Source organism: Dermochelys coriacea, chromosome 15, assembly GCF_009764565.3.
Source record: "Dermochelys coriacea isolate rDerCor1 chromosome 15, rDerCor1.pri.v4, whole genome shotgun sequence".
NCBI classification, from domain to species: domain Eukaryota; kingdom Metazoa; phylum Chordata; order Testudines; family Dermochelyidae; genus Dermochelys; species Dermochelys coriacea.
This window is the reverse complement of record NC_050082.1, coordinates 14,562,425-14,589,259: the sequence shown is the minus strand read 5'-3', so window position 1 is coordinate 14,589,259 and position 26,835 is coordinate 14,562,425. Positions and strand designations below refer to the sequence as shown.

Below are 26,835 nucleotides of genomic sequence, written 5' to 3'. Positions count from 1 at the left end.
CTGTTGGGCTAGCAATGCTGCCCACACCTGGACCTTTAGAGTAAATCAGATCCAGACCCAAACACCACTTTCTTGGCCCATTTCCAATTTATGACCCCATATTCTAGTTTATAGCACCAGTTAGCTTCATTGGGACTACTCAAAGTGCATACTGTGGTGAAGGGAAAAGCAGTGGAACACCTATCCAGGGGAACTCTGCAGTTCCACAACAGGTTTGAGCAAAGGAAGGGCCCCCAAGCCAGCTCAGGAGATGAGCGGCAGCCCACATCTGTAGTGCAGACGACAGTCCCTTCCATGACTGTGCAGCACAGGCCAGGACGAGGGAGCCTTCTGTGGTGACATGAGGCAGTACACAATATGCTTAATGAGGCTGGGAGCTGGAAAGTAAAGTGGGTAAGGTTGCCCAACGTTTTCTAATCTAAGGACCTGTTTTCAGTGGTTTATAATTTTGCCAGACTTTCACCATTCAGGCTGAAATTTTCCATGGTTGGTGTCTGCCTCAGGATGAGTTGTTTTTAGAAAATTTCAACAAAAAAGATTCAGCCATTTCTCAGAACGAGATTAGGAAAAAACATGCTGTTTTGCCCATATTAGAAAATTAATACAGCTGTTTCATTGACAAGTTCTAGCATCTTCATGCTTTGGAGAAGGAACTTGAAGTGTGGCCAGGGAAGGGGGACTTTGGTGTCAGGGACATGCTTTTTGCTGTCTCCGTGAAAATACACCCAAATTTGGCCAAGTTATGAGCCTCTGAAAATCCCAGTTTGCATAAGTGAAACAGAGACTTGTTAAGAGTCTGGCAGCTAAATTCTGCAAACAATCCATTTGCACAGGGATGCAGGAGCTGAGCAGGCCTCTCCTGGCAATTGCTCCTCGGGGGAGCCAGGGGCTGCTATAATGCTGGCCATAGAAACTGAGAGCAGGGAGACTCTCTCTCTTGTGGTTTCAGTGGTCCCCCTGCTGTCACCCAGGCAGCAAGGAGAGGAGGAAATAGTCTGACTGGAATATAGAGGGGTGAGGAGCCAGGCCTGGATAGTGATAGGGGAGAGACTGTGTTGAGGAACTGAGGAGAGTGGGCTGGAACTGAGACATGGCACTGTGGCATGGAGGAGGAAGAGTCAAGGATGTGTGTGGGAGGGACTGGGACAAGAAGAGGCTGCAGGGACTAGGGTCAAAGTGGTCAGGTTTTGGTGGGACAGGGCAGATGGGTCTGAGGAGACTAGAATACGCTCCCCTCAACACCTGGAACAGAACCAGAATTCATCCACTCCAAACAGCTCCATCCCTTCAGCAACGACTGTAAAATATTTCTGAAGTTTCTATCACAATTCTGTACCTTCATCAGTTAGATCTCTAGTCTGTAATGATTTTTGGTGGTTCCTTTGGTGGTTTCCCTGTATCTTCAATGCATAGCTTTGATGCAGAGAATTCATGTCTCTTTAATAGCTGGATTCTTCTACATTGTGTTTAATTTTAGAGATGGCTATGCCATTCTTAACTCACCATATTGTGCCTAGATAATGCAATGCCCTTCAGACACAGGGACACAAACCCCTGAATTCCTTTATGGTAGACTAACATGAAGCCCAAAGGAGAAAGTTCAGGATGAATTTTTAGCTGGAACTTGGAATTGCTTGGCTTTTATGGCAAGTATTCACAACTGCATGTGTATACAAAAACGTGTGCATTTGCACCCATAATTTGTATGTGCAGTTAATGCAGTTGCATGTGTGTTCACGGCACTGGTGCATGCAAAAGACAAATTAGATACCCAGAAAGTTATACATGCACATGGATGAGGCATGTGATAGATTATGGGTCAAATCCTGTGCAGTGCTGCATGAGTAACCTAGCTTGGGGGTGGAGGAACAGGGCATAAGAAACCTCCTACCTCTACAAAGCAGCTAGCATGCTGCAGAGCACTAGGGTGGGGGAGTTTGCCTGCATGGGCAAGCATAGCACAGGCCTCCTGGGACATGATGGTGACTAGGTGCATGGCCAAGTCCCCAGCTGGTGAGTGTGCATGCTCTTTGGCACGTGCTACCCCAGGTGTGTATGAAAAGGAGGAAAAGTATGTGCTTGGAAGCTGCCTGCCGTGAGCCATTTCGTCACACTCCTGCAGAATGGCTCCTGCGCTGAGTAAATAGCAGACACAGAACCCTATCTCTTCTGCCACTGAGGCACCTACTGGTAAGTGCAGCATTTTGCTGCTTGTGTATGTCTATGATAGTCTATAAAAGTAGGTTTCAGAGTAGCAGCCGTGTTAGTCTGTATTCGCAAAAGAAAAGGAGTACTTGTGGCACCTTGGAGACTAACAAATTTATTAGAGCATAAGCTTTCGTGAGCTACAGCTCACTTCATCCGATGAAGTGAGCTGTAGCTCACGAAAGCTTATGCTCTAATAAATTTGTTAGTCTCTAAGGTGCCACAAGTACTCCTTTTCTTTCTATAAAAGTAGTGTCAAATAAAAATTAGGAGTACTTTCTTTCCTACTTTAATCTTACAGAAAAGAGTCCTAGTGCCCAGAGAATTAGAAGAGAGGAGTAGAAATACCTTTGTGTGGAATATCCCAGCCATTTCCTCCGTCCCCCTCCTTGTCTCTTTCTTTGTGGCTTGAGCTACAAACTTATCCAGCATGCACTGATTCTGGAGTTTGCTTTCACTGCCCAGCTTATGCCCGGCCTTGCTTTTGAAACATTCTTTACAGTCTTCCTCTGAGCTGAATGTGGAGGGATAATGACTTGAGCTGAAACAATCACACTGCTTTCGACAGGAGATGGTCCAAGACTCACTTTCTGGACTAGAACTGACATCCTCTTTGAAATCAAGTAAACCCTCTTCATCCTCCACTATTACTTCCCTTATTTTCCGGACTGCCTCTTCCATGGTTTGCTGGAGGCTGTCCAAGGCATCCATGTCCACCAAGAAGTCCACAAAGTTGGAGAAATCCTGTGCAGCCCCCTGGATATTAGAGAAGGGATCATCCTGCTTCCCTTTTTTCTCCAGTTTATTGTCACTGTCAAATGCGCTAAAAGCCATAACATCTGGTGATACGGTTGGATTCTGGCATTCACAGGGAGAAGCCGGTCTCAGCAGGGCTTTCCAGTCGTATGTTTTTCTCACCTGGGTGACAATTGGCTTGTTTGATGATTTGTCTGTCTGTAACTAAGCAAAGCAGGGAGTGTCATTAATGAGAAGACTGGGAAGATCTGAAGCCCCATTGCCTGAGACTGTGAAAAACTAGATTGGCTTTTGCAGTTTTAACTGTGAAGTCACTATTGTAACTCAATAGTAAAGCCCGAGAAGTACACTAATTATGGAATAAGCCTGCATGTGCAGGAGGAAGGACTAGATTAGTTAGTAAGTTTTTGATTAATAAGAGAATAATCATTTAAGAATACTTTGCACTTTTCTGGTGCTTTCCATCTGTGATCTCTAGATTTTACAAGCATTAGTGAATGTAACCTCACAATAGCCCATGAGAGAGGAATGTTTTATCACCCCTATTTTACAAATGAAGAAACTGAGGCATAGAGTGGTTAAGTGACTTAGCTCATACAGTGAGTCAGTAGCAGAGCTGGGACCAGAGAACCCAGATTGCCTGTCATGTGCTTGACACTTTGCTTTGCCTAACTTTTGTGATTCTAATATTCACTTTGCAAGGAAAGAAGGTTAAATGTTATTTCTGGTGAACAATTGTGAATGTGACCCCGAAACTGGTTGCAGGTGTGGAAAGGCCAAGTGTCGAAACTGATGCATTAATGGGGTTTGTTGAAAGTTTATATAAGTCCAGAAGAGAAAACCATCTCACTCATTTGAGGAAGCATTAATGTAGACATTCTGATGAGCTGTAATAAGCAGCCTGTTCTTTACAAAAGCTACTTGTTGTCTCTCTCCTCCCACACTGACCCCCTATCCAAAACATATGTTTTACCTACAGCAAGCAGAACAGAAATATCATGGGCAAAATATAGGCCTGATTCTCCTGCCTTTTTCACACCACTTCACTGGAGTTACAATTGATCTATACCAGTCTCAGTGAGTTGAGAACCAGCCCCAAAGCACAAGTCAGGCTGTCTCTGGTTTGTGCAGGGTGGCAGGGGGAGGGAGCAAGGATCAGGTATGTGGTACTGGTGTGTATAGGGGTTGAAGATGAGGTCCGCTGGGAGATACTGAGGTATGTCTGGATGGTGTGTGAGAGGGTGGGGGCATCAGCGGTGTGTTTCTGAGGATAAGGTGTGCAAGGGTGGGCAGTGTAAGTGGTGGTGGGGATTGATGTAGGTGAGTGTGTAAACTGGCAGGGAAGGATGACATGCACATGTGGGGTGGTGAGAATGTTGTGTAAGTGAGTGTGTTGGGGTCTGGCAAGGTGCATGCGTGGGGGGGTGGCTGGTGAGGTGTATGGGGAGCAAGGGGTGTGTATGAAGGATACTTGGGAGTATTATGGCAGTGGGGGGACAAAGATGAAATCTGTGGGGTGGGAATGGATGTACAGGGTAGATGGGAGGGACCAGAAATCTTTCCCGTAGGATTGGAAATAAAAGGTTATTGGGGTGACTCCAGGTCGGAAAATGTTGCAGGCCCAGGAGCCCAGAGTCACTGCTGTCTGCAGTGTTATTAGTTTAAATAATGAAATCCTGATTCCAGTGTGCCCCCACAATCCCCATTGTGTAGACAGATGGCAGGATGTGTCCCTAGAAATGCAAGCTAAGGGGATGTTTTCTCTTTCTCTGATTCTTACCTGGGCTCCTTGAAGATCTTCATCATCTGCCAAATAGCCTGAGTAGTAGCGGCCCACCATGGTGCTGAAAGGACAGCGACTCTCTGTCCTCTCCTGCCTGCAGCTCCCTCTTCTTCTTCCTCCTGCTGCAGCTGCACAAGGCTCTGGAAAGAGTTTTCCACACAGAAGGGCTCTCGAGGGATGAGAGAGACACAGCACTGGTGAAATCCTGACCCTATTTAAGTCAGTGGCAGTTTTGCTATTGTCCGCAGTGGGGCCAGGATTTCACACCATCTGTCAAATACCCCCTGCCATCTCCTTCTGCACACCCAAAAGCCTTAGAAGTACCTCAGGAGAAAGTCTAAAAGAAAATCCAAGCACATTTCTAGATCAGATGAATTTGTCACAAGGGAAATAAAACAGTGTCAGAATAATTGGAGCCATTCTGGATTTACCCCAGTGTAACTGAGAGCAGAATTTAGCCCCTTATAGCATATTGAACACATCAAAATGCCATCAAATATCTAATTTTTCTAGGACATTTCTTACCAGAAGATAACTAGAAAAGAACATAAGATCAGACCAAAGGTCCATCTAGCCCAGTATCCTGTCTTCTGACAGTGGCCATTGCCAGATGCTTCCGAGGAAATGAAGAGAACAGATAATCATCAAGAGATCCATCTCTTGTTGCCATTCCCAGCTTCTGGCAAACAGATTTACGCCTTCCAACTGTGTTTAATACTTACAGCTACTTTAATAAAGGCTGAATTATCCGGACGATTAGAGAGTGTGGAATCCAGGACTTTTGGTTTCTTATGATTTCTTCCAATGCCATAAGATTTGAATATGGAAAGTGCCTAATTCTGAAGTCAGCAGAGTTTCAGTGGACGAGATCTTGCAACCATGAGGGAGAAACCTGACTTGAAAGGTTCAGATGGAAGCCAGAGAGTTAAGCACATCACAGACCCACCGTCTCTTCCAAGCAGTCTTCCCCAGTGATTGTTATGCAGGAGATTCTATTTGTTTGTGGAAAAGATTCCATGCATTTACATAGAGGATTCCATTAATTTACATAGCATGACCTAGCTGGTGAAAAAGCAGTTCCAAGCTCTCATTTCACTGATCCTAACAATCATCTCTCTTTAATACTCTCCAGAAATTATAAAGAATATTCTGCATAAAATGAAAGGATGCATAGTTGTGCATTAAAAGTTTGAAAATATGCCCAAAGATAAATGATATAGGGCCTGATCCTTTTCCAGTTTAAATTAGGGGGCCCCCACCATGTGAGACTAGGAAGTGAACCTGAGGAAAGTGAATGGCTCAGGGAACATGGAGCTTTTCACCTCTCAGATGCTGTTTCAAATTAGGTTTGGTTTGTTAGGGACCAAAAGTCATTACCAGATAATGACCCACACGAGGGCTTGAAGACATGTTTGTTATGGAGGTCTATGTGAAAGCACTTCATGGTTGCAATCCAGTTCCTTGGAGACAACTGCCTTTATCACAAAACAGTGTGTGACAACTGGCCTCCTTTTGAGCAGTCCCACCAAAGAGAAAGGATTGGGTGGGCATAGGAAATGAACTGGTGGCCTCTAGTTACCATGCCACAATTCAACCATGAGCTGTTCCAGATTGTGACTTCCCTCTGCTGTGACAATTCTAGAGAAAGGAGGAGAGAGAGAGAGAAACAAGGAAGGGGGGAAGAGAAATGGAGAAGGAGAGGAACGGGGGAACTGCCTCTGATGTCACAATCCTATCACAAGATAGAATATTCCCAACATGGAAGCAGAGGGAGAGGGAAGAGAAAAGGCAGGGAAAGGAAGGGGCCAGGTGAAGGCTGAAAAGAAGATCAAGATGAGAGATGGCAGGAGGATCAGAAGAGAGGAGAGAAGGAAGAAGTCAGGGCTGTGACCTACCCCTGATGTAATTACTCCCCAGCCAAAGAAAGTGAAACAGTGAGAAATGGAGGAACAGGCAGGGGAAAGAAGAAAACTTTTTAAGATGTAACTTGCCTCTGGGGTTGCATTATCTCCACTTATGAGTGATCTGCAGAAAGGCTTAAGGACAGTGCTGGATTAGAGCAGCAGAGGGAGTAAAGATGAGGAAAGGCAAAGAAGAAAGGAGTGGTTGGGGGCTACTTCTCCTATCAAAATCCCACTAACCCATCCATCCTGGATGAGCTACCAGCTAAGCTTGTATACCACAGTTGCTTTAAGGTTGTTACTTTTATGTATGGTGAGCACAAAATTATCACCCTCATCCAGTAAAACACTCAATCCTGCTTTAATGAAAGTTAATAGTAGTTTTGCCATTTACTCCAATGGTAGTGGGCCTAGGTCCAGAATCCTTTACTTTCCATGCCCTTTAAGGGGCATCTGAATGTGTAAAAGCATCCCTTTGAAAACAACCTAAATATACAGCATGGGGCACACAGGACTGTCAGCGTGTGACTGTGGAGCTCAGACTGGTATATGCTAGTGCAGCAAAAGCTGGATCCATGTGGGCAGAATTCAGGCCCAGGCATCATCTCATGCAGGCTGGAGTTCTAGGGCTGCCATATTTCTTTGATCTATCTGATGTGATTAATTTATGCATTTGTTTCAAGAAGCACTCCCTAGGAATGGGGAAATGTGCTCTTCTAGCTCACTAAAGCAGTGGTTTTCTATCTTTTTTCATTTGTGAACCCCTAAAAAATGTCATGTGGAGATGCGGACCCCTTTAGAAATCTTAGACATAGTCTATGGAGCCCCAGTGGTCTGGGGATCACAGGTTGAAAACCACTGTTGTAGGTTTTGACAACCTTTCACGAACCCCTTAGAGATATTCTGTGGACTCCCAGGGGTCCGCAGACCACAGGTTGAAAACCACTGAACTAAAGATTGCATTTCACCTTTCCTGTCAAATTGTATGAAACATGGTCCCAATGGACCTGGCCCTCGGTTCCCGGAGTAATTATGTTTTTTTAATAATTCTACTCTATTCTATTTGGGTTCCTTCACAGCGCTTGATAATGACAGATGATCTGACATTGCCAAAACAGGCTTTGCATCCAAAACTGTTGGAATTAAAAATAAGAGAGATAAAGAGGTTTAAAATCCAACATCCTTATGGAAGCCATTAAACTGTCATTAAATGTATTTCGTAAACTGATGAGACTGGGTCAGAAAAGAAAATTATATATTCTGTCATTTTAAAAACAGTTCTTGTATCATCTCATTAAAATGTCTTTCATATTTCATGAAACACACTAATTTCAAGTAAATTTTATTCTAGGGAAAGGATCCTGTCCCATTTAGCAACCACTATCGTCTCAAGTGAATGTTAACTGACAGCAGCTGAGGGAACAGAAAAACAAAATGCATTTTAATGTTAACATGTGCAGACAAAGAGATTTCCCAGCTTGCTGGAAGCATTAATTGTTGGGCAAATGACCTTCCAAAATGCAGGAAACTCTTGACAGTGCTATTGTTAATCAGGAGTTTAACTGATCTCTGGGAAAAGTGAGCTAGCCCCGAGCCAGGAAACACTTAAACTCATGAACAACTTTAGGCATGCAAATAATCCTATTGAGTTCAGTGACTTCAACTTAATTCCATGAGCTCATTAGGTTGCTTAAAGTTACGCACATGTTTAAAAACCTGATATAAAGACCTTTTGAGTCAGTGGGAGTCTTTCCGTTGACTTCAGTCATCTTTGGATTAGACCGTAAAGCCCAGATCCTTAAAGGTATCAAGATGCCTAACTGCTATTGAAATCATCTTCTTATTCCACAGGTCTGCTGCTTCTGAGTATTTGGAGTCAAATCAACTGACTCTAGTGACTAGAATAAGTTGTGACTGCTTTTTGTTTCTGAGTAGCAGCCATGTTAGTCTGTATTCGCAAAAAGAAAAGGAGTACTTGTGGCACCTTAGAGACCAACAAATCTATTTGAGCATAAGCTTTCGTGAGCTACAGCTCACTTCATCGGATGCATCCGATGAAGTGAGCTGTAGCTCACGAAAGCTTATGCTCAAATAGATTTGTTGGTCTCTAAGGCGCCACAAGTACTCCTTTTCTTTTTGTTCTGTTATCCCTGCAGAGCCAGCCCAGCTTTAAGACTGTGAGCAGAATTCTCTTCTGACTCATGCATACTCAACACAAGTGTTAGCTAACATTCCAATTGTGGGGGTCTTTATTAAAGATGACATACTGGGGACTTCTGGGACCTAGCAGGGAAAAATGGCTGCCGAGATTTGGAGCTCTTGCTTGGCCCTACTAACATCTGCCATCATCCGCTATAGTAAGGCTACAGCTTTTATTTCTGGATGGTTCATCCTGCTCTTTAACATCATAGCAGCAAACAGATCCATTCTGAACCCCTCTCTCTACTTGGACTCCCCACAAAGTGTGAAGAAGCAAAGGTTCTCTGACAGCTCTGTACAAGGCAGCCTGGCAGAGCTTGAAGAGGAGGTCCCAACAGGCCTGGATCAAATCTACAAAATGCTGAAGCAGATATCCCAGGAACAGATCCTGCTAAGGAAAATATCAGAGGATCTCTCTGTAATTAAAGCTACAACTGCAGCATACCAAGACAGTTTGCAGGGATAATCCTCCAGGACTGAAGAGGCAGAAACTAGAAGCTCCACCTTAGAAGACAATATGGGCTCTATTAGGATCACTCCAGACTGACAACAATGTCTGATCTGAAAGCTACAAGTTAAAATCAACTACGTGGAAGGCCAGGCCAGAATAAATCATTTGAGGGTGGTTGGGTTCTCTGAGAATGTGGAGAAAGGGAGGCTGGTGGAATTTTTGTGTAAGACCCTCTTGAGATCCTTTCTTTACAGCTGGATGCAGAGGCAGACGTAGAAAGAGCTCACTGCTCCGTAGCTCCTAAACCTACAGCTAATGCCAAATCCAAGCCATTTATAGTAAAATTCTTAAGATACCATATGAAAGAAACCGTCCTTTAAAAAGCCTGAGCAAAAGGAAACCTGGATTGGATGAGGCATAAAATAATGATATTTTCCAGCTACAGTGGGCCGTCGTTGAAAAAAAGAGCCCTGTTCAATATCTCAAGGAAGCTGGCCAAGGAGAAAGGACTGACCTATTTTATAGCCTTCCCAGCTATTTTTAAGATCAAGTGGGATTGCCAGTTCCTTAGTTCCTACAGATTGATGGAGTCTGCTGTTGTCTCGGATACAATCTTATTTATTTACAAGGAATGTATAAAGTCTTCCTCTGAATGTTGGAGGAACCAAAAGGGGCAGTTTCTTAGCTTACAGCCCCAAGCCTGGTAGCCACTACCAGACCCAAAAGCGCTCTCTCTAGCTTTTTCCAGAGTAACATTGTGCGTGCAGACTCCTGCTTGGCTCTCGTGCCATTTGCTCGCTGTATTCTTGTCCATTCCCAGTTTCTGTATATTTTTCTTCCCCAGCACCAACGCAAAACAATACTAAGCCAAAAGCTGCTGGGTGTGTTTACACATATCTTTTGATTTATGTGGGGGCTTCTGCTTCCAGTTACATTAATTGAAGGATGAGTTCACCCCGACCAATCTCAATAGGGTTTTAACTCAAATCATATCAAGTTTTCACTGAGCTCATAACACTTGGAACATAAAAGAAATTGGTAACGTTTTAAAAAGGGAGAAAAATGGTCTCACTTAAGAAAGTTGAAAGCTGATATAATACTCCTCCCAGAAACCCCCCTCCTTGAGTCGGAGACTGACAAGCTCTAAAAAAGTCTGGATTGGTGTTGGCGTTTTTTAGTAATTACTCAGTCAAGTCCAGTAGAGTGTCCATTCTTTTCAATACAAAACTGACCACACAAATCCTATCAACTGATAAACAAATGAAGGGAAGATTCTTAATGGTTAAAGTTTGTATCTCCAATGTTATATGCACTCTTGTAACCCTCTCGCCCCCCAGCAAAGAGAAGCCTTCCTTTTTCAATCTGTTGTTTTCAAGACTAATCATCTCCTCCCTACAAAATTTGATTAGTAGTATGGGGCTTCAACAAAGTGTTAAACCTGCTTTTGGACGTATCAAGCAGACCTCAGGGATCCCAATCATCTGCTATGCAGACCATTATTACCCAGATGGAGGAATTGGGTTTAAAATCTGCAGCACCATATAGGTAGGTACGACACCTTTTTTCGCCTCCATGCTTCACATACTCATGTTTTTTTGGTCATGGGTGGCTTGGTGTGCTCCGTTATTAACAGTGAAATAAAAGTGATTATGATCTCTGATCACGCACCTGTGGTGTTGCAGCTCTCAGCTCCTATAAAACAAAGGGCTACCAGAAGATGGAGGTTAAATTCCTCTTTACTACTAGACACACAATTCAAGAAGTTTGTGGAGGAAGAAATAAAATTTTTCTTTGAGACCAATAACAACCCCTCAGTCTCCCAAGCAATCTTATGGGACACTAAGGGTATGTCTACACAGGAAAGAAAAACCTGTGGCTGGCCCCTGCCACTCAACTCCAGCTCGTGGAGCTCGGGCTGTGGAGCTGTTTCATTGCTGTGGAGAGTTCCTGACACGGGCTGGAGACCAAGCTTTGGGACCCTGCCTGTGTGTGTGGGAGGAAATTGTAGCCCCACCACTATTAGAATCAGTTCTAAACTCAGACTTCTGTTTTTTCCCTAGGGAGAAATTGGTCACAATTGTGGCTATAGGTAAGCCTAGTATCTGGTTGCGTTAAATTTAAAAGCCATCCCTTATTATATTCAGAGTCTTCAGTCTGGGGTCACTACAATATTTCAATTGGGCATAGACCCATTCTATGGTCCCATTGGATTAAAAAAAGGGATTTTGAACATTCACTCCATAATTGAAAATGATTCTTGCATGTTCTTGCCTCACTTTAGGGAGATTCCAACTGGCCCCAAGCCCCCAAAGAAGGAATAACAATACCTTCAACTTAAACATGCTCTGCAACACCAGTGTGGGCTGGATGCCTTTGAAGCACCAAAAGCCTTTGACCCCTGAGGCTCTCTGAAAAAGTTATACTACCTGTGTAGGCCATTTGCCAGTCTGTAGCCATACCTATCAGGCAAATTGGCAATCAGCAGTGACAAAACGTTATTAAGAAATGGGAATGTGAGCTGTCAGTTTCCCTTACCAACATTGTTGCATTCCTCATCAGTCTCAGAGCCGCTTATCTGTGACTGTGCAAACCTGAAATTCCTGCCAATGCAGCTCTCCTCAGTTATATGTAAAACAAAACTATGGAAAGAATGTGCCTCAACCACATACTTGACAGATTTCAGAGTAGCAGCCCTGTTAGTCTTTATTCGAAAAAAGAAAAGGAGTACTTGTGGCACCTTAGAGACTAACAAATTTATTTGAGCATAAGCTTTCCTGAGCTACAGCTCACTTCATCGGATGCATTCAGTGGAAAATACAGTGGGGAGATTTATATACATAAAGAACATGAAACAACGGGTGTTACCATACACACTGTAACCAGAGGTTTCAGAGTAGCAGACGTGTTAGTCTGTATTCGCAAAAAGAAAAGGAGTACTTGTGGCACCTTAGAGACTAACAAATTTATTAGAGCATAAGCTTTCCTGAGCTACAGCTCACGTGAGCTATTACCAGAAGGAGGGGGTATATTGATAATCAAGGTGGGCCATTTCCAGTAGTTGACAAGAACGTTGACATGGCCCACCTTGATTATCACTACAAAAGGTTCCCCTCCCCCCACCCCACGCACCCTTCCCGCTCTCCTGCTGGTAATAGCTCAACTTAAGTGATCACTCTGGTTACAGTGTGTATGGTAACACCCGTTGTTTCATGTTCTCTATGTATATAAATCTCTCCACTGTATTTTCCACTGAATGCATTCGATGAAGTGAGCTGTAGCTCACGAAAGCTTATGCTCAAATAAATTTGTTAGTCTCTAAGGTACCACAAGTACTCCTTTTCTTTTTGCGAACCACATACTTGTTACAAATAGTGCTATTTATTTACAATAAAAACAACTTCCCTAATGTATTTTGACTGTGTTACAAAAATGTTGCAACCTAAGTCTACAGAAAACAATATCTATGTATAATGGTAATTTAATAATAGTAGGGCTGTCAAGCAATTAAAAAAATTAATCGCAATAATCCTCCTATAATTGGTTATTGAAATTAATTAATTTCTCCTTCACCCCCCTCCTTCCTTCCAATTAATCACACTGTAAACAACAATAGAATGCCATTTATTTAAATATTTTGGATGTTTTCTACATTTTCAAATATATTGATTCAACTATAACACAGAATACAAAGTGTACAGTGCTCACTTTATATTTATTTTTATTACAAATATTTGCACTGTAAAAACCACAAGAAATAGTATTTTTCAATTCACTTAATATAAGTACTGTAGTGCAATCTCTTTATCATGAAAGTTAAACTTACAAATGTAGAATTATGTACAAAAAAAACTGCATTAAAAAACAAAACTTTGTAAAACTTTAGAGCCTACAAGTCCACTCAGTCCTATTTCTTGTTCAGCCAATCGCTCAGACAAACAAGTTTGTTTACATTTGCAGGAGATAATGCTGCCCACTTCTTGTTCACAATGGCATCAGAAAGTGAGAACAGGTGTTCTCATGGCACTGTTGTAGCCGGTGACGCAAGATATCTACGTGCCAGGTGCGCTAATGTTTCATATGTCCCTTCATGCTTCAACCACCATTCCAGAGGACATGCATTCATGCTGATGTTGGGTTCTGCTCGATAACAATCCAAAGCAGTGTGGACCGACGCATGTTCATTTTCATCATCTGAGTCAGATGCCTACCAGCAGAAAGTTGGTTTTCTTTTTTGGTGGTTCGGGTTCAGTGTTCATTAGAGTGTTGCTCTTTTAAAACTTCTGAAAGCATGCTCCACATCTCATCCCTCTCAGATTTTGGAAGGCTAATCAGATTCTTAAACCTTGGGTCAAGTGCTATAGCTATCTTTAGAAATCTCACATTCGTACCTTCTTTGTGTTTTGTCAAATCTGCAGTGAAAGTGCTCTTAAAATGAACAACATGTGCTGAGTCGTCATCCGAGACTACTATAACATGAAATATATGGCAGAATACGGGTAAAATAGAGCCGGAGACATACAATTTTCCCCCAAGATGTTCAGTCACAAATTTAATTAACGCATTATTTTTTTAACGAGCGTCATCAGCCTGGAAGCATGCCCTCTTGAATGGTGGCTGAAGCATGAAGGGGCATACAAATGTTTAGCATATCTAGCACATAAATAACTTGCAATGCCGGCTACAAAAGTCCCTTGCAAACACCTGTTCTCACTTTCTGGTGACATTGTAAATAAGAAGTGGGCAGCATTATCGCCCATAAATATAAACAAACTTGTTTGTCTTAGTGATTGGCTGAACAAGAAATTGGACTGAATGGACTAGTAATCTCTAAAGTTTTACATTGTTTTGTTTTTGAGTGCAGTTATGTAACAACAACAAAAAAAATCTATATTTGCAAATTGCACTTTCACAATAAAGAGATTGCACTACAATACTTGTATGAGGTGAATTGAAAAATACTGTTTCTTTTGTTTATAATTTTTACAGTGCAAATATTTGTAATAAAAAATCATAATATAGAGTGAGCAGTTGTATTCTGTGTTGTAATTGAAATCAATATATTAGAAAATATAGAAAAACATCCAAAAATACTTAATAAATTTGAGTTGGTTTTCTATTGTTTAACAATGCGATTAAAACTGTGATTAATCGTGATTCATTTTTTTAACCATGATTAATTTTTTGAATTAATCGTGTGAGTTAACTGCGATGAATTGACAGTCCTAAATAATAGGCATACTAAGCTTTGATAAAATAATGTTTGGTTAAAGAAATAAACTGAAAGCCCAGGAACTTTATTCATTGCTATGTTTATGATTGATCTGTGATCACACCAAAATGTTTGGATTTCCACAAGTCTCATAATATCATAGGAGAATTAGTTGAATTCTTGAGTAAGTGCCCTTGAAGTATTTCTAGGAAGACAGTCTTGTACTGAAGTGTTCCTCAGACTTTCTTGTTAACTGCTGGAAATGGCCCATCTTGATTATCACCACAAAAGATTTTCCTCCTTTCCCCCCCTCCTTCCTGCTGGTAATAGCTCATCTTAAGTGATCACTCTCCTTACAGTGTGTATGATAAAAACCCATTGTTTCATGTTCTCTGTGTGTGTATATAAATCTCCCCACTGTATTTTCCACCGAATGCATCCGATGAAGTGAGCTGTAGGTCACAAAAGCTTATGCTCAAATAAATTTGTTAGTCTCTAAGGTGCCACAAGTCCTCCTTTTCTTTTGAAGTGACTAGTATTTATGTGCACTACTGCCATCTACTGGAAGAAATTAAAACTGCTCGGCTGCATGTTAGGTAGAAAGGGGCAAATAATTCACATAAAATTATTTCTGCAATGAATTTCACCTCTCTCTCCCCACCACTTGTGAATCATCCAAATACATCACAGAATTCTTGAGCAAATTTGTTGTTCACATTCAGTCACAAATTTCTTCGTCAACTTAATGCTAGCTTGCAGATTGCTTGCAATTTGTTACAATATTGTGATGCAGACAATTCACAGTTATTGGAGGGTAAGCTAGCAACAGCCAGACCTCACAGCAATAACACACAAATAAACAAGAAAACTGTACATGAATGTTTTTGAGAGTTCCCCAAACAAAGTTGGGAGGAGGCGTGCAATTAGATTTTCTTGGACAGATTTGGACTTCAATTGGAAATCAAACTATATATAGCTCTTCTGCCTATCTAGATCATGTGCTTATAGCCCTTATTACTATAGTATGTGAGTATCTCGCAATCATTTAGTATCACAATACCCATGTGCAATAGGGCAATGCTAGTGATCCCCATTTTACAGACAGGAAATGAGGCACAGCGAAGCTAAGTAACTTGTGTGACTAAGGTCACACAGGAAGTCTGTGGCACTGCAGAGACTTGACCCAGAACTCCCAAGTCCCTAGGCTAGTGCCCTAACTACTGGACCATCCATCCTCTCTTGTGAGCTACTGGTTGTCCCCTGTACCTTTATGCTTCTGAGACCCCTGTTTGTCCTGACCACAAACAAGACAGATCACTTGCTTTTATCCTCCCTCTCCTGGACTATTTGAGTGCAGATCTGTGCACCCATATGCAAAATGTTAGCTCACAGGAAATACAGTTTTTCTCACAGAGATTTCTCAGTTTGGTTGGAGAGAGGTTTCCAGCCCTTCATCAGCAGATGTTTGCACAGAGGGTCAAATCAGAAATAGTGTGTAAGATGGTGTAAGTTGAAGGAGTACTTGTGGCACCTTAGAGACTAACAAATTTATTTGAGCATAAGCTTTCGTGAGCTACAGCTCACTTCATCGGATGCATTTGGTGGAAAATACAGTGGGGAGATTTATATACACACACAGAGAACATGAAACAATGGGTTTTATCATACACACTGTAAGGAGAGTGATCACTTAAGATGAGCCATCACCAGCAGCGGTGGGGGGGAGGGGGGAAGGAGGAAAAACTTTCATGGTGACAAGCAAGGTAGGCCATTTCCAGCAGTTAACAAGAACATCTGAGAAACAGTGAGGGGTGGGGTGGGGGGAGAAATAACATGGGGAAATAGAAAAGCAGTACTGTGGCACCTTAGAGACTAACAAATTATTAGAGCATAAGCTTTCGTGAGCTACAGCTCACTTCAAGTTCAAGCTGTAGCTCACGAAAGCTTATGCTCTAATAAATTTGTTAGTCTCTAAGGTGCCACAAGTACTGCTTTTCTTTTTGCGAATACATACTAACACGGCTGCTACTCTGAAACCTGTCATTATGCATGGGGAAATAGTTTTACTTTGTGTAATGACTCATCCATTCCCAGTCTCTATTCAAGCCTAAGTTAATTGTATCCAGTTTGCACATTAATTCCAATTCAGCAGTCTCTTGTTGGAGTCTGTTTTTGAAGTTTTTTTTTGTTGAAGGATAGCCACCCTCAGGTCTGTAATCAAGTGACCGGAGAGACTGAAGTGATCTCCGACTGGTTTTTGAATGTTATAATTCTTGACGTCTGATTTGTGTCCATTTATTCTTTTACGTAGAGACTATCCAGTTTGACCAATGTACATGGCAGAGGGGCATTGCTGGCACATGATGGCATATATCACATTGGTAGATGCGCAGGTGAATGAGCCTCTGATAGTGTAGCTGATGTGATTAGGCGCTATGATGGTGTCCCCTGAATAGATATGTGGACAGAGTTGGCAAGGGGCTTTGTTGCAAGGATAGGTTCCTGGGTTAGTGGTTCTGTTGTGTGGTATGTGGTTGCTGGTGAGTATTTGCTTCAGGTTGGGGGGCTGTCTGTAAGCAAGGACTGGCCTGTCTCCCAAGATCTGTGAGAGTGATGGCTCGTCCTTCAGGATAGCTTGTAGATCCTTGATGATGCGTTGGAGAGGTTTTAGTTGGGGGCTGAAGGTGATGGCTAGTGGCGTTCTGTTATTTTCTTTGTTGGGCCTGTCCTGTAGTAGGTGACTTCTGGGTACTCTTCTGGCTCTGTCAATCTGTTTCTTCACTTCAGTAGGTGGTATTGTAGTTGTAAGAATGCATGATAGAGATCTTGTAGGTGTTTGTCTCTGTCTGAGGGGTTGGAGCAAATGCGGTTATATCGTAGAGCTTGGCTGTAGACAATGGATCGTGTGGTAGGATCTGGATGAAAGCTAGAGGCATGTAGGTAGGAATAGCGGTCAGTAGGTTTCCGATATAGGGTGGTGTTTATGCGACCATCGCGTATTAGCACCATAATGTCCAGGAAGTGGATCTCTTGTGTGGACTGGTCCAGGCTGAGATTGATGGTGGGATGGAAATTGTTGAAATCATGGTGGAATTGCTCAAGGGCTTCTTTTCCATGGGTCCAGATGATGAAAATGTCATCAATGTAGCGCAACTAGAGTAGGGGCATTAGGGGACAAGAGCTGAGGAAGCGTTGTTCTAAGTCAGCCATATATCGGAAACCTACTGACGGCTATTCCTACCTACATGCCTCTAGCTTTCATCCAGAAATATTATGTTTTTGAGAGGATCAGCTGTGTGGGGAAGGGAAGAAGAGCCAAGCCAGGTGGTTGTGGGGAGGGGAGAAGTGTGCAAGGGGCAAGTGTGGGCAGAGACAGAGGGCTGGTTATGAGGGGAGAAGGAAGGAGAGACAGGCCTCTACTACCCACTTAAAGGAGAACTGGAGAGAACTCATTTATACTTCTGAAATGATTCACCCATCAAACTCAAGAGAGAAAACACCCAGGCATTTGTTGCTTCTGCCATAATCTTCCCAGCCAAGAAACTCTGCCTGCCCAGGAAACGCTTGGGGGATTTAACTCACAAAACCAGATTCACTACTATTTGATCCACCCTGGAGAATGCAGATTGGATATTTTTCCAAAACTTGCTATTTAGCAAATAGATGGTCTGGATATTAGGATACAGGCTATGGACAATCATATTGCCATATAGAGACAGGTTACAGACAAAGGCCAAAAACACTGGAATTCGAGAAGCCTGGTAATGAAGGTATCTCAGACATGGTCACTTTAATGGATAGCCTGGTGCTCCAAGTTCTAAAACTTAACATTCACAAAGACCTGAGTTTAAGTCCCTAGAAATACCTATTCTGCATGCGTCTAAAATGAGGAGACCAATTTTTAAACTTGGGCTTTGTTAGGGGACTCAGTTCTCCATCTGGGCACTCACATTGGCATCTGAAAGAACAACATGTCTATAGTTCCTTCCATCTGAGGCTCTCAAAACGCTTCACAAATATTAAGGAATAAGCCTCCCAGCTGTCCTGTGAGGGAGGTGATTATTACTACCCCACACAACAGATTGAGAAACTGAGCGACAAGAAGTTTAAGTGACTTCTCCAATGTCTCTCAGTAAATCTGTGACAGCTGCGATTGGAACTCAGATTTCCTGATTCCCAGTCCTGTGCTTTAACCAATGACTATTTGAGTGCAGATCTGTGCATGCATATGCAAAACTGGGTGTCCTAACTTATGTGTCCAAGTTTGAAAATTGGGCCCAATGTCACTGTTTGCTCACAAATACCTAGTCCACTTACTTGCTGCAGCTTGTTTTACTCTGATTGCTTGTAATTAAAAGCCTCAGAGTACTTGGGAGTAATATATTCCTGTTTATCTTTTGTCAAACCAATAGATACTAGAGCCAGCAGCATGATTAAAGATTTAAAAGACGAATTTTTCACAATAATAAAAACATATTAAACATTTCATTACTTATTGATGGCAAATTGCCATCCTGTTGATCATTAGTCAACACACAATTAAATAGTGATAGGAATAATACACCAAGTGTAATGGATAGTCTACTAACTTACACTATATAAAGAATGCTCTTTGAGAGCAGCTTGGAGTGAAAGTGCTTTTAAAAAATATATTTCTAGCTGTATCACATGCTTGGCTTATAGTCACTCCAGTTCTTTATGCATTTTAAAATGTAGGTCTCTCTTTCTGTCTATCTTAAGGTTTTAATCTACTGCCTAGCAATGTTGTGTCTGAGCACCTTCCAAGTAACACTGATAGCAATCCATTTCCTATCATCACTCACAATTCCTCTGTCACTAAAGCTGAACAGGTTATTTATTATTTGACAGTGCTCAGGCATGTATTAGGTGCCTCCCAATACAGATAAAAGAACAAAGGAGCTTACAAGCCATGTCACAGATTCAACACATGCTTAACTTTAAGTGTGTGAGTAGTCCCATTGACTTCAGTGCAACAACTCACAAGGTTCATGATAAATACGTGTATAAGCCTTTGCAGGATCCGGACTTTATTTCAGACATGACACTATGCAAGGAGGGAGGATAAGAAGGACCTGATCCAAAGCCACTGAAGTCCATAGGAATCTTTCCAATAACTTTGATGGAATCTGGATCAGACCCCAAGACAGCAAGAAGAGCATAGGGTAAGAAAGGCAGGGGTAACATTAATATGCAGTTGCTCAGGCCAGATCTATACTAGGAAAGTTTTGCCAGTATAGCTACAATCGGCAAATACTCCTAAGCTTTGTCTACACTAGCTTTTGTCCGTGAAACTTTCGTCAGGGGTGTGAAGAAACAACCCCCCTGATCGACATAAGTTTCACTGACAAAAACACCAGTGGACAGCGCTATGTTGGTGGGAGATGCTCTTCTGCCGACATAGCTTCCACCGCTCGGTAGGGGTGGTTTAATTATGCTAGCGGGAGAGCTCTCTCCCGCCAGCATAGAGCAGCTACACGGGAAACCTTACAGTAGCAATTTTCTTCCTCAGTCAGTGCCACTGTATGGTCTGTAGTGTAGACAAAGCCCTAGTATAGACAGTTTATATTGGGGAAAATGCTTTGCTGGTATACCTTATAACAGTTCCTTGACTGAAATAAGCTATAATGGCACAAACAATTCTATGCCAGTATAACTCAGTCTACTCTAGGGCTTTTGCTGGTATAGGACTGTCCTAAAATAAATCAGACCCCTAACTGACATTGCTATACTGGCAAAAGTTTCTAGAGTAGAACTGGCCTCTTTGAGGCTAGTGCCCAGCACAATGGAGTAAAGAACTTGTGCTCGGTTAAATACATGCAATATATAAAAGTCCTTGCTAGCCAGTTTCTCATGGCATAGGGTAGTAGCCTTGGGATCAGCTCAGCAAGTGATTTTGGGGTGGGGTGTGGCAGCATGGAAGGGATTCAGAAATGTCCTCAATTTGCTGAGAGAGAGAGAAAAAAAAGATGTCAAAAGGGGGCAAAATGGCAAACTATAAATGTCTCTTAAGGTGTAGCTCTGCCTCCTGCAGCCCTGATTTTGCAAAGGTTTAACATGTGCTTAGCTTTAAGCATGTGAGTTATTCCAATTAAGCCTGCCTGTAAGTCTTTGCAGGATTGGGGCCTAATTTAGTAAAAGAATAAAACCTGTGTTAGTACAACATGACTAGTAACCTTCTTTGCTCTTCTCTGTCCATAATGGCTCCTGCCAGCCCTTCTGAAGCACTGACTGAGGAAGAAAACTGTATACCCCTTCTGTCTAAAACCTTGTCCCCGAGCTGTTACCTAATTCTAGCTTTGCCTCCACTGTGATCAGAGCTCAGTTCCCCTCCCCAAGGTGCCCATATATAACAGCTAGCAGTTACTTGTTTCAGGTCATCTGATAGAATCATAGAAATGTAGGGCTGGAAGGGACCTCAAGGGATTATCAAGTCCAGCCCTCTGTGCTGAGGCAGGACCAAGTAAACCTTGACCATCCCTGACAGGTGTTTGTTCAACCTGTTCTTAAAAACCTCCAATGCAGCAAGTCCACAGCCTGCCTTGGAAGCCTGTTCCAGTGCTTAACTACCCTTAGAGTTAGAAAGATTTTCCTAATATCTAACCTAAATCTCCCTTGCAGCAGATTAAGCCCATTATTTCTTGTCCTACGTCCCGTGGATATGGAGAACAATTGATCACCTGCCTCTTTATAACAGCCCTTACATATTTGAAGACTGCATTAAATAGTCCCTCCCTCGCCCCCAGTCTTCTTTTCTCAAGATTAAACATGCCCAGTTTTCAAAAACTTTCCTCATAAGAGTCCGTGGGTGCTCTGGGTCTGGACAAGATGGTCATTTCCTTTGTGGGAAGCTCGCTCACACAATACATTCCTTTTGGAAACCATTTTCCACTGACTAATGTTTAACATTTGTCCTCTCCCAGAAATGAATGACTGTTTTCTGGGTGTGTCCATGTCTCATCTCTTTCTCTCTGAGGGTTGTGTACATATTCAGTCTCCTTTGTCGGGCTAATGACTCTAAACAACATCAGTATCTGCAAGGAACTCCCTGAGATTTGGATTTCTTATCCTAGGATTTCACAGAATCGAGAAACGGCTTTTGGTTCCTGGAGAAACCTACCAAAAGGGATTTGTCTAAATACAGGCAATTTTAACAGGATCCCACACACAACAATGAAGTGCTTCAGTTAGCTTCTCTCTAGTGCAGTGGTTCTCAAACTTTTGTACTGGTGACCCCTTTCACATAGCAAGCCTCTGAGTGTGACCCCCCCTTATAAATTAAAAACACTTTTTAAATATATTTAACACCATTCTAAATGCTGGAGGCAAAGCAGGGTTTGGAGTGGAGGCTGACAGCTCGTGATCACCCATGTAATAACCTCCTGACCCCCTAAGGGGTCCTGACCCCCAGTTTGAGAACCCCTGCCCTAGTCCAACACCAGCTACTCTATTTAACCATGCTACTTCTTCTTCTGGCCTATGCAAGAAGAGTACAGCAGTAGTCTGAACATTTAGGGACAATCCTAATAACTGAGATGAGGCTCACTGAACATTGATGAAACTTGGTCCTTACCTTCACAGTTGAGAACATTGATAATACATTTTTGGGACTATTCATACAATCTACTAAACCTCTTTTTCTCTCTGTATTAAGGAAAAGAAGCAGTTAAAAGCCCAGAGAAACAGGATTTTACATGCAACATAAGAGATAGGCCTGAATCCAATACTAAATGGTAGCTTGTGATCTAAACTATGTTCTCCCAGACAATTTATCTATTCCACCCAGTGCCCCTCCCCATCCCAAGATAGGAATCTTAGGCACTTCCTGATCAAGGTCTATTGGATTGGATTTCAGCTCTAGATCAACACCTAAACTAAGAGCTGCAAACAGACAAAGGTAAGTAAAAAATAGGACTGAGCAGCTACCCTGACAATTCATGAACCAAATGGTGCCAGTGAAAAAAGATTTTGATTCATTTTATACTGGGGAAACAAAAGAAAACATCTTGTGTGATTGTACTAGTCATGCCATTTACAGCTGCAGGTACAAATCTAACCTTATCAGTAGGTCTGAGAAAGGGAATCATCTCTTTGTATAGTGAGTATTGTGGGCATTTTGTCTGGGAGAGAAGAATATTCTACCTATCTGTCTATTTCAGGGTTTTCTATACCACTCATTACTGTAGTATCTAAGCGTTTCCCGGGCATGGTAAGGCTGTGTTTGGGAATAGTTTTATATCTGAATCCATCGGGGCATGTTGGGGTGCAACAGGGGGAAATATACACCAATGTCATACAGAAAATATTAAATACAGTAGAACCTCAGTTTATGAATGTCTCACAGGACACCTAAGACCTATGTAAATGTGAGGATTCAGATAACTCAGGTTTTCTTGATAATTGGTTGGTTGATTTAGCTCACAAGAGCTTCAGTTTCATGGATCTTAGTGGACCTGTAGAGCTTAGCAGATGGCGAGGAGTGTAGCTTCAGTCAGCACAGCATTTGAGGACCTACCTGCTTTATTGTTGAACAGTTTGGCAGTTGGATTTGCTCTAGGAAGCCCAGAGTAGTTGATCCAATGGGGTTTTCTTTCATTCTGAATAACATGCATTTTCTACTGATGGGATTCAGGTTCTCATTAACCTGAGAATGCAACACAAAACTCAGCTGAAACCAGAGCATTTCAACTAGTTTTGTGACAAAGCTGTACAACGATGCAAACTGATGTGAAACCATAAATCAGCCCTAGGTTCAGCTATGGAAAAAAAATTAGCCCAAGGTCCGTGGAAACATCCAGCATTTTAGTGCATCTTTGCATAAATGTAAACTGAGTTTTGCATTTATAACAAAGCAGGAAAGCAGGAGAGGTGCCTGTGTGTTCTAGTTTCAGGAGCAAAGTTTGGTAATAATACTATCCCATCTTCTTGCCCTCTCGTACCATGGTGCTGGGTTAGGAGCACCCTGCCCTTTTGGTATAAATGAGGACACCTGGCATTCTCAGGTACTATGGCAATGAGCTCTATGGAAATGCCCACCAACAGTCACAAGGTAAATAAAATATATTTTATTGGACCAACTGCCAATGGTGAGAGAGAGAAACAAGCTTTCCAGCCATGAAGCGCTCTTCTTCAGGTGTGGGAAAGGAACTCCCCGGGTCAAAGCAAAATCCAAGGTGGAACAGACTGTTAAGCAAAAGTAGTTCACACATATTGTAAGAGACCATTCAAGGTAGAGTGGCCTGTTAATACCTTTGCTGTCACAGGACAAAAAGAGGCGGTTAGTGGGTTATATATTGTTGTAGTCGACATCCTGAGAGTGAAGGGCTATGAGGTACAGATGGACGCCCTGATCGTTGGAGCCCTGGGTGCCTGAGACCCCTGCAACAAGTGTGTGCTGTGGACCTGCAGGATCAGTCAACGCTATGCACGGCTCATGCGGCGCCTCATGGTCTCAGACACCATCCGACGGTCCAGGGACATCTACATCGAACATGTCACCGGCCACCGACAGTACTAGGAGGTGTGAGCCAGAGCGACATTGTGCTTCGACTACAAGAAAGGGACTAAGAGACTTTGTCCATTGGACCATATGAACTGGAATCATAATCTCACTGAACATTAAATCTCGCCAAATGAGGGTCAATCCATCCTCATCATCGTATCCACTCATTATATACTCCACACCTGAACATAGCCATTATATAAACAATATACCCTCATATCTCACTGTCTGTACTTTGACCCATCAACCTTTTACCCCCAATCAGGAATATTACAATGTTATACCAATAAAATAAAAACCAGCAGGATCTTATTAAAGGGGAAAAGGCAAAATGCCACATTTATTGTGAATACAGAAAGAATCATAGTAAGCAGTTAGTTATAGCTATAACATTCCATTCAATTTCATATTTATTCACACATTCATTCATACACACACACACACACACAAACACAGGTTCTGCAAGGTTGTTATCATAGTTACCAGCCTTAGAGTTGCTCATGCCAAGCCACTGGCCAGGTGGCCTGGACATGAGGAGGGAGCAGGGCCTTGTCAGATGCTCATCTGACGCTCCTGGAAGTTGGTTTGCAGAATCAGACCCCAAAGTTCTCACTTTCTAGAGTCCATTTTTATAGGAATTTCTTCCTATGCCAGTCTATGGGAATTGCTTCATCATGCTGTTGCTGAATCAATCAGCAGATGGCACATTCCTGATGGCTCCATGCTGCCAGATGTTATCTTGTTCTTTGGTTCTCCCATTCTTGAGGCTATTGGGTGGATTCCAGTCTGCCCTACAGGGGGTCCTCTGGTTATTTCCAATTGACGCCTTCTTCAGCCGATGGACACTGGATTCTTAGGCTGGCACCTCCCTGATCATTCAGTTATTATCCACACCCACCATCCATCCGCATACATCCTCTATCTCTATTTTAATCATAATTGTTAACAAAGCGAGATGAATACAACAAAAGGTTGGGGAGTCTCTGGGTGCTGTTTCTGTTGTTACAGAGTATGGCTTTAAGTCTCTCTCTGTGTGAGTAGTTGTTGTTACAAAGAATTGCTTTGAGAACAGACTCTGTCTTAGAATGTACTAACACAATTAGCAGCTTGCAAGTTTCATACATAGAGGGAGAGAAACAGTACCAAAACCCAAGAGATCTCTTAATTAGTAATACCCTGGAATTTAAACTATGGGGAATCAAACTCATTTGTGATTTTAATACAGAACTTCTTTAATATGATCCAACAACAGATTATGTATTCCTTACGCCACCTGATCCTAAACTGAACTTCGCACCCCTTGATAATCTGTACATTATTTCCTGATAACAAGAAACGTCTATGCTTCAACTTTGTACCATTCACTTTTTTTAAACATCATCTTAATAAAATCCAGTGTCTCTGTTCAGTCCATGATTTTTGATGTCTGGCACAGTCATGAATTTAAGCTCCCAGGCTCATCTTTTGAAAGTATTGTGCCGGTTTCCTCCGAGGATGAGGACTGACAGGTCAGATATACAGAGATCGCTTTGTGAAAAATGTTCACGCACAGGTGATATGGTGTTTTTGTGTTTTATCATTTTCCTGTGTGTGTTCATTCAAGAGCATAGCGATTGTCTGGTTTCATCCACATAGTTGTTATTGGGGCATTTAGTGCACTGGAGGAGGTATACCACATGTTGTGATAGGCATGTTTAGGACGCATGGATCTTTAAAGATGTTTTGTTTGGGGGTGTGGATCATTGTAGGAGTGGCAATATGTCTGCAGGTTTTGCATCTGTTGTTCTGCCAGGGTCTGGTGCTGCTCTGAGTTGTTGTGTCCTGGTCTGTGGGGAGCTTGCTTCTGATGATGAGCTTGGAGAAGTTGGGGGGTTGTCTGAAGGACAGAAACAGGGGTTCAGCAAAGATTTCTTTGAGGATGGGGTCCCCATCAAGTAAGGGTTGTAGGTGTTTGATGATATTCTGTATGAGTTCCTGTGTGAGGTGATAGGTGACAACTAGGGGTATATAGGCAGAGGGGGTTTTATTTCTGTATTGAAGCCGGTTTTCTTGGGGTATTTGGGCGGCCTATCCATGATGCAATCTACTTCTCTGGTGGAGTGTCCTTGTTTGGTGAAAGTGGTTTTAAGTGTGTTAAGGTATATCTTGGACTTTCTCCTCAGAGCATATTCTGTGATATCTGAGTGCCTGGCTGTAGATATCAGATTTCTTGGTGTGCTCAGGGCAGTTAGTGGATCTATGAAGGTAGGCGTGGTGATCCGTGGGTTTCTTGTATATAGTTGTCTGTAGGATTCCATTGTTGAAGCTGATTGTGGTGTCCAGGAAGTTGATGCTAGTGTGGGAGCGCTCCAGAGAAAGTTTAATGGATGTGAGTTGGTTGTTGAAGTTGTAGTGGAAATCTATGAGGGAGTTTAAGTTGTCTGTCCAGAGGATGAAAATATCATTGATGTATCTCAGGTATATCACTGGTTATGTGGTGCATTTGTCTAGAAATTCTTCAAGGTGGCCCGGGAAGAGGCTGGCATATTGGGAAGCCATCCTAGTTCCTATGTCTATGGCCATGGTTTGGATAAAGTGTTTGCTGTTGATTGTAAAACTGTTATGGGTGAGGATGAAATGGATGGAGGGGTTAACTGGCCACTCTACCTGGAATGGTCCCTTATAATCTCTGCTAACTACTGATGCTAAACAATCCCTTCCACCTTGGATTGTGCTGTGAGTTCTGCCTGTGGCTTGACAACTTGTCTCCCTCACCAACAGAAGTTGGTCCACAAAAAGACACTACCTCATGCATCTGATGAAGTGAGCTGT

General features: G+C 42.4%; 1 protein-coding gene across 1 annotated transcript in view; it reads right to left on the bottom strand.

Annotated features, from left to right (window-relative positions):
- Positions 1–23,124, bottom strand: part of CCDC116 (coiled-coil domain containing 116) — a 29,626-nt gene extending 6,502 nt beyond the window's left edge. Inside the window, 3 exon segments of the mRNA XM_043497937.1 lie at positions 2,554–3,165; positions 4,742–4,913; positions 23,038–23,124. Coding sequence (XP_043353872.1) covers positions 2,554–3,165; positions 4,742–4,801 — 672 coding nt within the window. The 5' untranslated portion in view covers positions 4,802–4,913; positions 23,038–23,124.
- Between the last annotated feature and the right edge of the window lie 3,711 nt (positions 23,125–26,835).